Source organism: Rana temporaria, chromosome 4 (assembly GCF_905171775.1).
Source record: "Rana temporaria chromosome 4, aRanTem1.1, whole genome shotgun sequence".
NCBI lineage: Eukaryota > Metazoa > Chordata > Amphibia > Anura > Ranidae > Rana > Rana temporaria.
In genome coordinates this window covers 239,962,540-239,974,819 of record NC_053492.1, presented here as the reverse complement: position 1 = coordinate 239,974,819, position 12,280 = coordinate 239,962,540, and the positions used below count along the sequence as shown (strand labels likewise).

Genomic DNA, 12,280 nt, shown 5'->3' with positions numbered 1-12,280 from the left:
CTGAAAATACTAGTTACCTGACAATAATCTTGACCCACTCCATTTTTTTTAATACTTTGTCATTGCCTTGGAACAAGTATGCTTATCAGAAAAGTCCTGATCTGCATACCAGTGCCAGGTCATTTATTCAAAGTACAGGATCAGGAGGGTCAGCATAACAACTAGGTAACATTTTTAGAAGAGACTAGCAGTTTCTGTCAGTGCATCAAAGAAAATTCACCCCTGCCCCGTCCCCTTGTGATTGGTGTAACATTCACACACACACACTCCATTCTACCATGGAAGGGCAATACACCTGTCTCTGTAGTTGCACACTCGGGCGAAGATAATACCCAGAAAGCAAGCATGATTTTGTTAATGTTTGAGTTTCAACAAATCGGCTCCACCCCCACACACCTTTAACCACTTCCCGACCTCCTCATGTACATTTACGTCGGCAGAATGGCACGGACAGGCACAATCACGTACCCGTACGTCCTCTGCTAGACGTGGGGGGGGGTCCGATCGGGACGCCCCCCGGTACATGCGGAGGTCGGGTCCGCTCGGGGAGCGATCCGGGACGACGGCGCGGCTATTTGTTTATAGCCGCTCCATCGCGATTGCTCCCCGGAGCTGAAGAACGGGGAGAGCCGTATGTAAACACGGCTTCCCCGTGCTTCACTGTGTCGGCGCATCGATCGCGTCATCCCCTTTATAGGGGAGACACGATCAATGACGTCATTCCTACAGCCACACACCCCTACACTAGTAAACACATACACAGTGATCCCTAACTCCTACAGCGCCCCCTGTGTTTAACTCCCAAACTGCAACTGTCATTTTCACAATAAACAATGCAATTTAAATGCATTTTTTGCTGTGAAAATGACAATTGTCCCAAAAATGTGTCAAAATTGTCCGAAGTGTCCGCCATAATGTCGCAGTCACGAACAAAATCGCTGATCGCCGCCATTAGTAGTAAAAAATAAATAATAAATAAAAATGCAAAAAAACTATCCCCTATTTTGTAAACGCTATAAATTTTGCGCAAACCAACCGATAAACGATTATTGCGATTTTTTTTACCAAAAATAGGTAGAAGAATACGTATCGGCCTAAACTGAGGACATTTTTTTTTTTTTATATATGTTTTTGGGGGATATTTATTACAGCAAAAAGTAAAAAATATTGCATTTTTTTCAAAATTGTCGCTCTATTTTTGTTTATAGCGCAAAAAATAAAAACCGCAGAGGTGATCAAATACCACCAAAAGAAAGCTCTATTTGTGGGGAAAAAAGGACGCCAATTTTGTTTGGGAGCCATGTCGCACGACCGCGCAATTGTCTGTTAAAGCGACGCAGTCCCGAACTGTAAAAACCCCTTGGGTCTTTAGGCAGCATTTTGGTCCGGGGCTTAAGTGGTTAACTGACCGGTTGGCTGCGGTTCCCCTGGTGCAATGAATACTGGGACTTGTAGAGCATAGCGAGTACTATACTTCCTGTGTACTGCTTCCTCCACAAAAACCTGTGATGATGTAAGCGTCCACCATTTTTATTGAAGCAACAGTAAACCAGATTGTGTAAAGCTTCCTGTTTGTTTTAATAATAAAAAAAAAATGTTCTACTTACTTGCTCTATGCATTGGTTTTGCACAGAGCAGTCCCAATCCTCCTCTTCTGGTGCTCGCCCACCCCCACCCCCCCTCCGAGTGCCCCCATAGGAAACTGCTTCCTATAGGGCACTCATGCGGGCTTGCTCGCGAGCCAGGCTGTTTGCATCCATTCAGACACAGCCCCACCCACCACTCTCTTCTCACAGGTTTTGACTGACAGCAGCAGGAGCCAATGGCTCTCAGCCAACCCTGTGAGGGCCAGGAGAAGGGAGAAGAGATACTGCAGAAGTGCACAGTGCTGGATCGAGAGCTTAGGTGAGTATTTAGGGGGGAGCTTCCTGTAATGCAATAAAGTATAAAAACTTTTACCTTTACAACCACATTATCAAGTTAGGCAAATTTTGGCAAAATATATTTTTAATAAAAAAAAGATAAAGTATCTTTATAATACTAATTAATAAGGCTCATTACAATATTCATTTTTAAAAGAAAGGTGCAGCTGCTTTAAAGGCGTTCTGTTACTAACCTATAAAGTGTTAAAAAAATACATCTAAGGCCTTGTACACACGGCCGAACATGTCCGATGAAAACGGTCCGCGGACCGTTTTCATCGGACATGTCTGCTGGGAGATTTTGGTCTGATGTGTGTACACACCATCAGACCAAAATCCCCGCGGACAGAGGACGCGGTGACGTAGAAGACACCGACGTTCTCTGACACGGAAGTTCAATGCTTCCACGCATGCATGCGCGGGATTTCGGGCCACTGGTTATACGTCATAACCAGCGGACATGTCCGATGAGTCATACTAACCATCGGACATGTCCGACGGACAGTTTTCCAGCGGACAAGTTTCTTAGCATGCTAAGAATCTTTTGTCCGCTGGAAACCTGTCCGCTCGGCCGGAAAACTGTCCGCTAGGCCCTACACATGGTCGGACATGTCCGCGGACCAGTTTCAGCGGACATGTTCGGTCGTGTGTACGAGGCCTTAGAGAAGAGGGTTTACACTCATCTGTCCCGATTCTTGTTCCTTTTTTTTGGCGAACCTTGGCACTCCAGATGTTTCGGAACTACATTTTTCATGATGCTCAACTACACTGCAGAGTGCATGAGCATCATGGGAAATGTAGTTCCAAAACATCTGGAGTGCCAAGGTTCGCCATCACTGGGTTAGAGACACAGGCATCAGACGTTCTTGAGTGTGTTGGATGTGCAGATTGAGTCTGTTGGAAATGGAACTGTGGCAGGACAGGAGTGAATAAGTGACTTCAATTGTTTGAGTACAACAACTTACATTCTGTGATACAATAAAACATTCCTTCTTTTTCTGATCAAGCAAGATTCTTGTATTTTAACATTGACTGTAAATTGTATTTCCGTGTACCCATTGCAGAAATAGCCTAAGTTTGGATGATATACGGTGAGTTTTCTGACAGCATGTTGGAATTGCTTCACTGTGTAGTATCGTGATTGTACTTTTGTACTTCTTATGTCTACACTTCAATGTCTTGGGGGAAGTTTATGTTCTCTTTTCACTCTACCTGGTGTATGTAATCATTACTCACTTACATACTCAGAACAATTATATACTGTATATCATTATACATTTCACAGTTCAAAAAAACAAAGTCATTTTTAGCTGCCTTATCAAGGTGTTTACCCAAAAATCAGGGCAGTATATGGCCTTTGTCTGCAGCTGAACTGGATAGCCCTGGTATAGAGCAACATAGAAAACCTATAATTACAAGATCTGCACTGAAGTAGGCTTCTATGCCATTTTGTTGGTTGAGACCAGAAACAGCCATTGACCACTTATTGGCTCATTAAACTGTGAAATAATGTACAGTATATACATACTTTCAAGGGTGAAAATGGGATGTGACCTCTCTTAAACAAAATATACATACTGCCTTTACATTTTAAATTTAAATAATAGTAACTTTATAGTAAGTGGGACCTCTGTTTCTGCATTGAATTAGAATGAAGCCAGAAGTTAAAGTAAAGGCTTCTTTGACAGGTTGTATTAATACATGTTTTTGAAGTTACAGGTAAGACCTGTAAAGGCAGGATGCCTGGCTGTTATGTCTTTGCACTTAAAGCATGGCACCATATGACTATGCTGGACCTGGAAATGTTGGCAGAAGATCCTTCTAACGTGGCTGCCTGGATATTTTATATAAATATGAATGTAATTGTGATGTTGAGAATGACAGTGTTGACTCGCCTGTAGGAATATATACCTTTTTAAGCCCTGTAACTGCCTGCATACTAACTGATAGCCTTTACAATTTCTACTGCTTTGCTTTTTAGATGGCAGTATTTTACACCGAGCACATCTGTAGAGACAGGAAAGAAAAGATACATTTACTTGACTATTTTTTATTGCTATAGACCAGGGGTCTCCAAACTTTCTAAAGAAAGGGCCAGTTTACTGTCCTTCAGACTTTAGGGGGCCGGACTGTTCCCAGTGGCAGTAGCAAATGTTTCATCTTTAATATTGGGGGGAGAAATAGTTGGTGTCAGTGGGATGAATTATGCCCCATCGTTGGTGTCGCTGGCAGGAATTATTCCCCCATCATTGGTTTCAGTGGCAGGATTAATGCCACATCATTGGTGTCGGTGCCAGGATCTATACCCCATCAATGGTGTCAGTGGCAGGAATTGTGCCCCATCGTTGGTGTCAGGGGCAGGAATAGTGCCCCATTGTTGGTGTTAGTGGCAGGAATAATGCCTCAAGAGCCAGATAAAGTTAAGCAAAGTTTGGCGACAACTGCTATAGACAGATGGCCACCACTGAGCCTATGCATTAATCTCAATAGTCGGCAATAAATGAATACAGCTGTACAACCAGTGGCAACTGGTGCTCAATATTTTGAGCAGTGGTGGCAATTCAGGAGACAGATGGGTATGCAGCGATTTCTTGAAGCCAATTAGAGCCTCAGGTTAAAAAAAAAAAAAAAAAAGAGGACTGAATGCATGAATAGGGAGGGTGATGCCCGTTTGCCTCCTATGGATGGGCTGCCACTGTGTACAACCTTACCTATGAAAAAATTAAAGGGTATCTAAACCAGAAATGTAATATATTGCAGCTTACTGCTCCAGGGTGTGGTGGCTGCATTAGTGTTTCCTTTTTTCAAGCTTGATTTGCTTTATTTCTACTGTTAATTCTGCAAATTGCACCATTCTTGTCCCTGGGTAGCAACGTCAATCCTCCATGCATCTATGGAGGGAGCCATGGCTGTCACCAATGGTTGTCAGCCTGCTCTCCTGATTTAGACTACAAACATGTGTTTCTCCATCTCCATTATTTGGGGGTAAAGGTAATTTGTAGATTACAGAAGAAAAGCTGGGAAGATATTTATGTCAAGTGACAAGGACATTCCATTGCTGGCAGGATCAGCTGATATTTTCGGTATTTGCTGAAAATGTTCTCATCTTGAAAAAAAATTAGGGCAGTCAGCACATCTAAGGTTTGTACACTGAAATAGATTTCATTTTTGTTCTTGGGTTTAGTCTTTTGACATTCACCCCTATACTTGGCTTTACTTAATTTATTTGACTCTTCAGCTTAAAGCGGGGGTTCACCCTTAGAGGGCACTTTTTCCCCTTAGATTCCTGCTCGTTTTCTCTAGGGGAATCGGCTATTTGTTTTAAAATATGTGCAGTACTTACCCGTTTACGAGATGCATCCTCTCCGTCGCTTCCGGGTATGGGCTGCGGGAATGGGCGTTCCTTCTTGATTGACAGTCTTCCGAGAGGCTTCCGACGGTCGCATCCATCGCGTCACGATTTTCCGAAAGAAGCCGAACGTCGGTGCGCAGGCGCAGTATAGAGCCGCACCGACGTTCGGCTTCTTTCGGCTACGAGTGACGCGATGGATGCGACCGTCGGAAGCCTCTCGGAAGACTGTCAATCAAGAAGGAACGCCTGCTCCCGAAGACCCATACCCGGAAGCGACGGAAGAAGATGCGTCTCGAAAACGGGTAAGTACTGCTCATATTTTAATGCAAATAGCCGATTCCCCTAGACCGAACGAGCAGGAATCTAAGGGGAGAAAAAAAAAATTTTAATAAATGGGTGAACTCCCGCTTTAATGTGAATGTATACTTAAAGTGATGCGCCGTCCTTGGAACTCGCTGCTGACATCTTTGGGGGGCCGGCTTTCGGGTCTCGATCGCCAGCTGTTGTCATTGGCCCGGCCGAGATGACGACAACCGGGAGTTCTGTCAGATTCGACATTGCGGAATTTGTGTTTGCACAACTTGCTGTACTAGACAGGCAGGTAAATAGCTTTAATGCAGAAGAGGCAAAGCATGTCTCTTCTGCTTTTAAAAATCCTGCCTGTCCACCCATTTTCATTTTGGCACCTAAAGTTCCACTTCAATGTGTGTCTAAACTCAAAAACAAAGATGTAATATATTGCAGGTTACATACCTAGATGTGGTGGTTGTTTTTGCTTTTAAGGCCTATTTTTTTCCTTTTATATTTATCTGGTGATCCTGTAACATAGATCCTCTCCTAGCATGACTGACTTGTCACTCTAGAACAGGGCTGTAGGTGTTCTATATTTCACAAAGGTAGGTGGCCAGGGATTGGCATTTCAGTGCAGCAATGGCACTCTGTTGTCAGTTGACCTCTAGAGGCTAACTGGATGACAAGCAGAATATTTTTGCACTTACTGAACAATTATAACAAACACTTTTAATCTGTATACCGTATTTAATAGATCATGTTAATAGTTGCTGCACTGTCACCTGCCTTTTGCAAACTGTCTAACGGTTTCTTAGTGTTCATTGTTAACACTAAAACTCTTTTACAGTATCTCAGAAACTGGAAGAATGTATATGAGGATGGGCAATTTATAAGGCATCATCTGTCAGACTTCAGATGACCTCTGACTGCTGACTCAAAGTTTAAGGTTAGGGATACATGGTCCTTAACTCCTACTTATCCAAAACTAAATAAAATAATATACACTGACAATATACTGAAAATATAGAAAGGCGTACAGGGCTTTTGAAATGCCATATTTAGGTGGCCACTGGCATTATTTCTTTTTTTTTTTTTTTTTTTCTTGCATGTTTCTTGCTACATTCTAACATGCACCCTTTGAGCACAAAAATACTTGAATTTTTGATCAACATTTGCTCCTTAGGACTTTTTAGCTTGAGTCATGATGCTTTGATGCATTTTTGATGTACTTTATCTCAGGACCACACAAAAAAGAGGAGGAGAACCATCTGGTATTGGAAAAATTGGCAGTAAAATAAAAGGAGTCTTCAAGAGCACAGCCATGGAAGGGGCTATGCTGCCTAGTTATGCCTTGGCAGAAGGAGATGATTATGCTGTAAGTAAAGAGGGTTATTTCTTTGTTCATTGTGATTTAATTACAATAAGCACATTCTATTTCTTATAGAAAGGCTGCCGGACCTTTTCGTTTTCCATTCACAGGGCACAGTGAATGAGTGGCGCAGCAAGAAGGAGCCCGGCTCGGCCACATTTATAGTAAATTGCGACAGCTAGTAGGGGGTGGAGAAGATCTCCGCTAGCTGTCAGATTGGGGAAGTACGGGGGCTGGTCTGTACGTAAACATGTTACGAAAGGTGAACTTATCCTTTAAAGCTGGCCATACATGGATCGAAATTTGGCCAGTTCAGCAAGAACCAGCTGAATTTCTTGTTCATTGCCTTCATCGACTTCTCATAAACAGCCTTGCTGAAAAATTTTCATTTGATCGGCTGCAAAACTGATCAGTGTATTCTGACGGTGGGTTACTCTTGCACCCAAACCCCATTCCTTATCCCACTCCTTTCTTTATCTTAACTGTGTCCCAGTTCAATTACCATTGCTTTGTATGTGTGGGTGTTTTTTCTCTCAACATTTTGCTAAAACTTTGTGTATCAGTACTACTTGGACTGAGAAGAAGGAAACACCCTGAAAGCTTTTTATATCCTAGTGCAAATAAAAAGTGTCATGGACAGTATTCAGTTATTTTTGTTTGCAAATGCATTAATATGGCTACAATCACAAGTAGATGTTGCACTTCCTTGTAACTGTGGCTACGCCGCCGTAAGTTAGCGAGGCAAGTACATGATTCACAATGTACTTGAATGCCTAAAGCGGGCTGGTGTAAGGGCGCCTAATTCAAATTTGGCTGAGGGGGCATGTTTTATGATAATGAGGCTTGACCCGACGTGATTGACGTTTTTTTAAATTGCGCATGCGCCGGGTGCCTACATTTCCCAGTGTGCATTGCGGCTAAGTCCGCCGCACTTGCCTATTGATTTCGACGTGGACGTAAACGACGTAAATCCCTATTCACGGACGACTTACGCAAACAACGTAAAATTTTCGAATTTCGAGGCGGGAACGGCGGCCATACTTAACATTACTATTCCATCTATTTGATGGAATAACTTTAGGCCGCTAATGCGTTACGTAAACGGCGTATCTGTACTGTGTCGGCCGGGCGTACGTTCGCGAATAGGCGTATCTACTGATTTACATATTCTACGCCGACCACAATGGAAGCGCCACCTAGCGGTCAGCCTAAAAATTACACTTTAGGATACGAGGGTGTAAGACACTTACGCCGCTCGTATCTGTGCCTAATTTAAGCGTATCTGGTTACCAGAATACGCTTAAATTAGCGCCGATGCAAATTCTCACTTAGGCTGGCGTATCTACTGATACGCCAGCCTAAGTCTCTCTGAATCTGGCTAATATTCTCTAACATCAGACTGGCTTAAAAGCTGTCCTTGGACGTGTTTGAGCAATTATTGAATACAGCATGGGCAGACTAGCAATAAAGAGCAATACACAGAGGTGGTTTAGTGAAATCGCTCTGCTGCAGTTTTTCTTTTATAGTACTGAAGGTATCTATCTTATGCCCTCTTTCAGATTGAAGAAGGCATTGTGGTATTAGAAGATGATTCCCCTGTGGAGGTTCTTTCTGCAACCACTCCCAACACACCTCGTAATCTTTCTGCATGGAAAATCAGCATACCTTATGTGGACTTCTATGATGAGTTTGAAAAGAGAGACCGAAAAGAGAGAATACCTGTGTTTTGTATAGATGTTGAAAGAAATGACAGAAAAGCAGGTACTGTGTTAACTTTTAAAGTACAACTAAATTCCCTTGTATAAGTCTCAAATACAGTTGCACAAGCCTCATAAAATACACAAAAAAAACACTTCCTTTACCCCTTCTGAATGAGCCAAATCTTCCATCAATTGTGTCTCAAGTGCTCCCCGCCCAGACACTGCAGCTCACAGTGGGAGGTTTCAGTAACAGAGGCAGTGCTGTCAATACAGAAAGTAGTAGACAGGATAAGGTGTGGCTAGGTGCTGACTGGCAACATACAGGCTTGTGATCCAGCAGTGACAATGCTGACAGCATATTTTTTGACCTTGCCTACCTGAGAATGACAAATCTGCTCTGAATTAAGAAGAAGTGCAGTAGCATAACATTGGTGCAAGCTGGACTGTTGTAACTGTGCAATACAAAATCCATATTGGGAGTTCATCTTTAAAGCTTAGAAGCGCTAATAAAATATGTAGATTTCTATCCACATAGCACAGCAGTTAACTTGGTGTTACTAAACCCATTATAGGAAAATCAGTCTGTATATGCATAAAGCATGTTTTGTTATACTCACTGTGGAACCAAATGGGTTAGTCCTCCGCATTGTGTATAAAGGCTGTTTGATCCTGTCTTCTCTGATTCTCTCCTTCTTCCACAGTCTACAATCCATCTGCTAATTTGTACAGAGCCTTAGGGGAGAGATTTTTTTTATTTACTTTTTGTCAGGGTGCATGTGATTGGCACAGGGCCAATCAGCACTGTCCAGACAGAGGGTCAGGGGTCATGCAGCCTCAAAGAACAGTCAGAGGAGAATGAAAACTTCTCCTGCAAGCTTTAACCAGTGCCCAGCTGGAAACTGTGAGAAGTCACAGGACTGCTGCTATATACCGCTAAGAAAAAGTACTTAGCAGTTTAGATTTACTAAAATGATTGAATTTCCTTGTTCTGTGTACTATGGGGGACCAGATATAGTGGATGCAGGGTCCTGGGTTTAGTAACAGTTTAATAGGATTTTTATAACAGCTTACCTGTAAAATCCCTTTCTTGGAGTACATCACGGGACACGGAGAAGCATAGTAATTACTATGTGGGTTATAGAGTCTACCTTCAGGTGATGGACACTGGCACGCCCTTAAGGCAGGAAGTTTCCTCCCCTATATAACCCCTCCCATACCAGGAGTACCTCAGTTTTGTAGCAAAGCAATAAGTGTCCCAAAAAACCCATCAAGAGGGGCGGGAGCTATGTGTCCCGTGACGTACTCCAAGAAAAGGCTTTTACAGGTAAGCTGTTATAAAAATCCTATTTTCTTTATTGTACATCACGGGACACAGAGAAGCATAGTAATTACTATGTGGGATGTTCTAAAGCAATGCCATATGAGGGGAGGGAGACATCAAAGCACGCCGGGCGCCATCAGACGTGGGGAATCAAACTGCAGCCTGCAGCACACTGCGCCCAAAGGCGCCTTCCTCACTCCATTGGTAAAATTTAGTGAACGTGTGGACTGACGACCAGGTCGCGGCCTTGCAGACCTGAGCCATGGAGGCATGATGATGCACTGCCCAGGAAGTGTCAACCACTCTAGTGGAGTGCACTATAAGCAGAGGGATCTTTCTTTTCAAGCCATAGGCCTGAGTAATGACCTGTCGAATCCATTTAGAAATAGTGGACTTAGACGCTGCCTGTCCGCTTCTAGGACCATCTGGCAGAACTAGTAAAATGTCTGATTTCCGAATCTGAGCAGTAGCTTTAAGATAGATTTTTACTGCTCTCAGTACATCCAGAGTATGCAACGATCTTTCTGTTGCAGAACTATCTTCTAGAAAAAAAGGAAGGAAGAACCCAGATCTTGGTTCAGATGGAAGTTTGAAACTACCTTAGGGAGGAAGGCCGGATGAGGCTGTAGGACCACCCTGTCCTTGTGAAGAATAAGGTATGGCTCCTTACATGAAAGGGCCGCCAATTCTGATACCCTCCTAGCAGAGGCTATGGCTACCAAGAACACCACCTTCCTGGTCAAGAGGACCAAGGGAATGTGAGCCAGAGGCTCAAAAGGTTGCTTCTGTAGGGCAGAGAGAACCAGATTCAGGTCTCTACCAGCTTTGCACATCTAGGAGAGTGACATATTTGCACATTCTTCTTTGCAAAATATCTCAAGCTCTATCAGATTTGTTGGAGAGTGCCTGTGAACAGAAATTTTCAAGTCTTGCCACAGATTCTCAATTGGATTTAGGTCTGGACTTTGACTGGGCCATTCTAACACATGAATATATTTTGATCTAAACCATTCTATTGTAGCTCTGGGTGTATGTTTAGGGTCATTGTCCTGCTGGAAAGTGAACCTCCGCCCCAGTCTCAAGTCATTTACAGACTCTTAACAGGTTTTCTTCTATGATTGTCTTGTATTTGGCTCCATCCATCTCCCCATCAACTCTGACCAGCTTCCCTGTCCCTGCTGAAGAAAAGCATCACCAGAACATGATGATGCCACCACCATGTTTCACAGTGGGGATGGTGTGTTCAGGGTATGTGCAGTGTTTAGTTTTCTGCCACACATAGCGTTTTGCTTTTAGGCCACAAAGTTCAATTGTGGTCTTATCTGACCAGAGCACCCTCTTCCACATGTTTGCTGCGTCCCCCACATGGCTTCTCGCAAACTGGACTTTCTATGGCTTTCTTTCAACAATGGCTTTCTTCTTGCCACTCTTCCATAATCCTGGGTCACACTATTGCAAATTGGCTGCAGGTTTCCTTGCATCTAATTCACATTTCATGAGACTGTGACCGGCTCTCAATCAAGCCAGTTAACACAGCTCTAGGATGGCTGCAGAGCGAATTGCACAGGTGTCCTGTGTGTCTTCTGTTCCATTCCAGGTCTGAATTTGGACCTGAAACGGTGAACAGGGATGTCCTGGACCCCTGCTGTGAGTCGCTTTTTCACAACAGTGTGAACCCAGCCTAAAGGACCAGATTTGTGGCGTGCACAATAGTTGTCCTCTTGGCTACTTCTCTGATTTAATGCTATCCTGGCCCGGCCTGTCAGTTAAGGTAGACGGCCATGTCTTGGTAAGTTTGCAGTTGTGCCATACTCTTTCCATTTTCTGATGAGGGATTGAACAGTGCTCTGTGAGATCTTCAAAGCTTGGGATATTTTTTTATAATGTAACGCTGCTTTAAACTTCTTCCACAACTTTACCCCTGACCTGTTTGGTGTGTTCCTTGGCTTTCATGATACTGGTTGTTCACTAAGGTTCTCTAACAAATCTCTGCAGGCTTCACAGAACAGCTGTATTTATACTGAGATTAAATTACACACAGGTGCACTCTATTTACTAATTAGGTGACTTCTGAAGGCAATTGGTTCCGCTAGATTTTATATATAAGGAAAATGCGCTTGGTGTGCTATATGAAATAAATATATACATGACAAAACAGCAGCACTCGCAAATATGTATATGCCATATAAACAAAATATATAACCAAACGTGTTGCACTGTCGCATATGATAAGATGCCTCCCCAATATATTGAAAGCAGAAAAAAGAAAAAAAAAACACACGAAAAGTTCACCAATATAAAATCAAAAATGTTAATGAAATTTTG

At 43.0% G+C, this 12,280-nt stretch overlaps 1 protein-coding gene across 2 annotated transcripts in view; it reads left to right on the top strand.

Moving 5' to 3' along the window:
- Positions 1 to 12,280, top strand: part of SNX14 (sorting nexin 14) — a 112,767-nt gene that overhangs the window by 39,754 nt on the left and 60,733 nt on the right. The window contains exons 16-18 of one of the 2 annotated variants that reach the window (XM_040350052.1): positions 2,987 to 3,013; positions 6,805 to 6,940; positions 8,494 to 8,695. In XM_040350052.1, coding sequence (XP_040205986.1) covers positions 2,987 to 3,013; positions 6,805 to 6,940; positions 8,494 to 8,695 — 365 coding nt within the window. The remainder of the gene's footprint in view (positions 1 to 2,986; positions 3,014 to 6,804; positions 6,941 to 8,493; positions 8,696 to 12,280) is intronic. The other variant, XM_040350053.1, reaches the window with a different exon arrangement.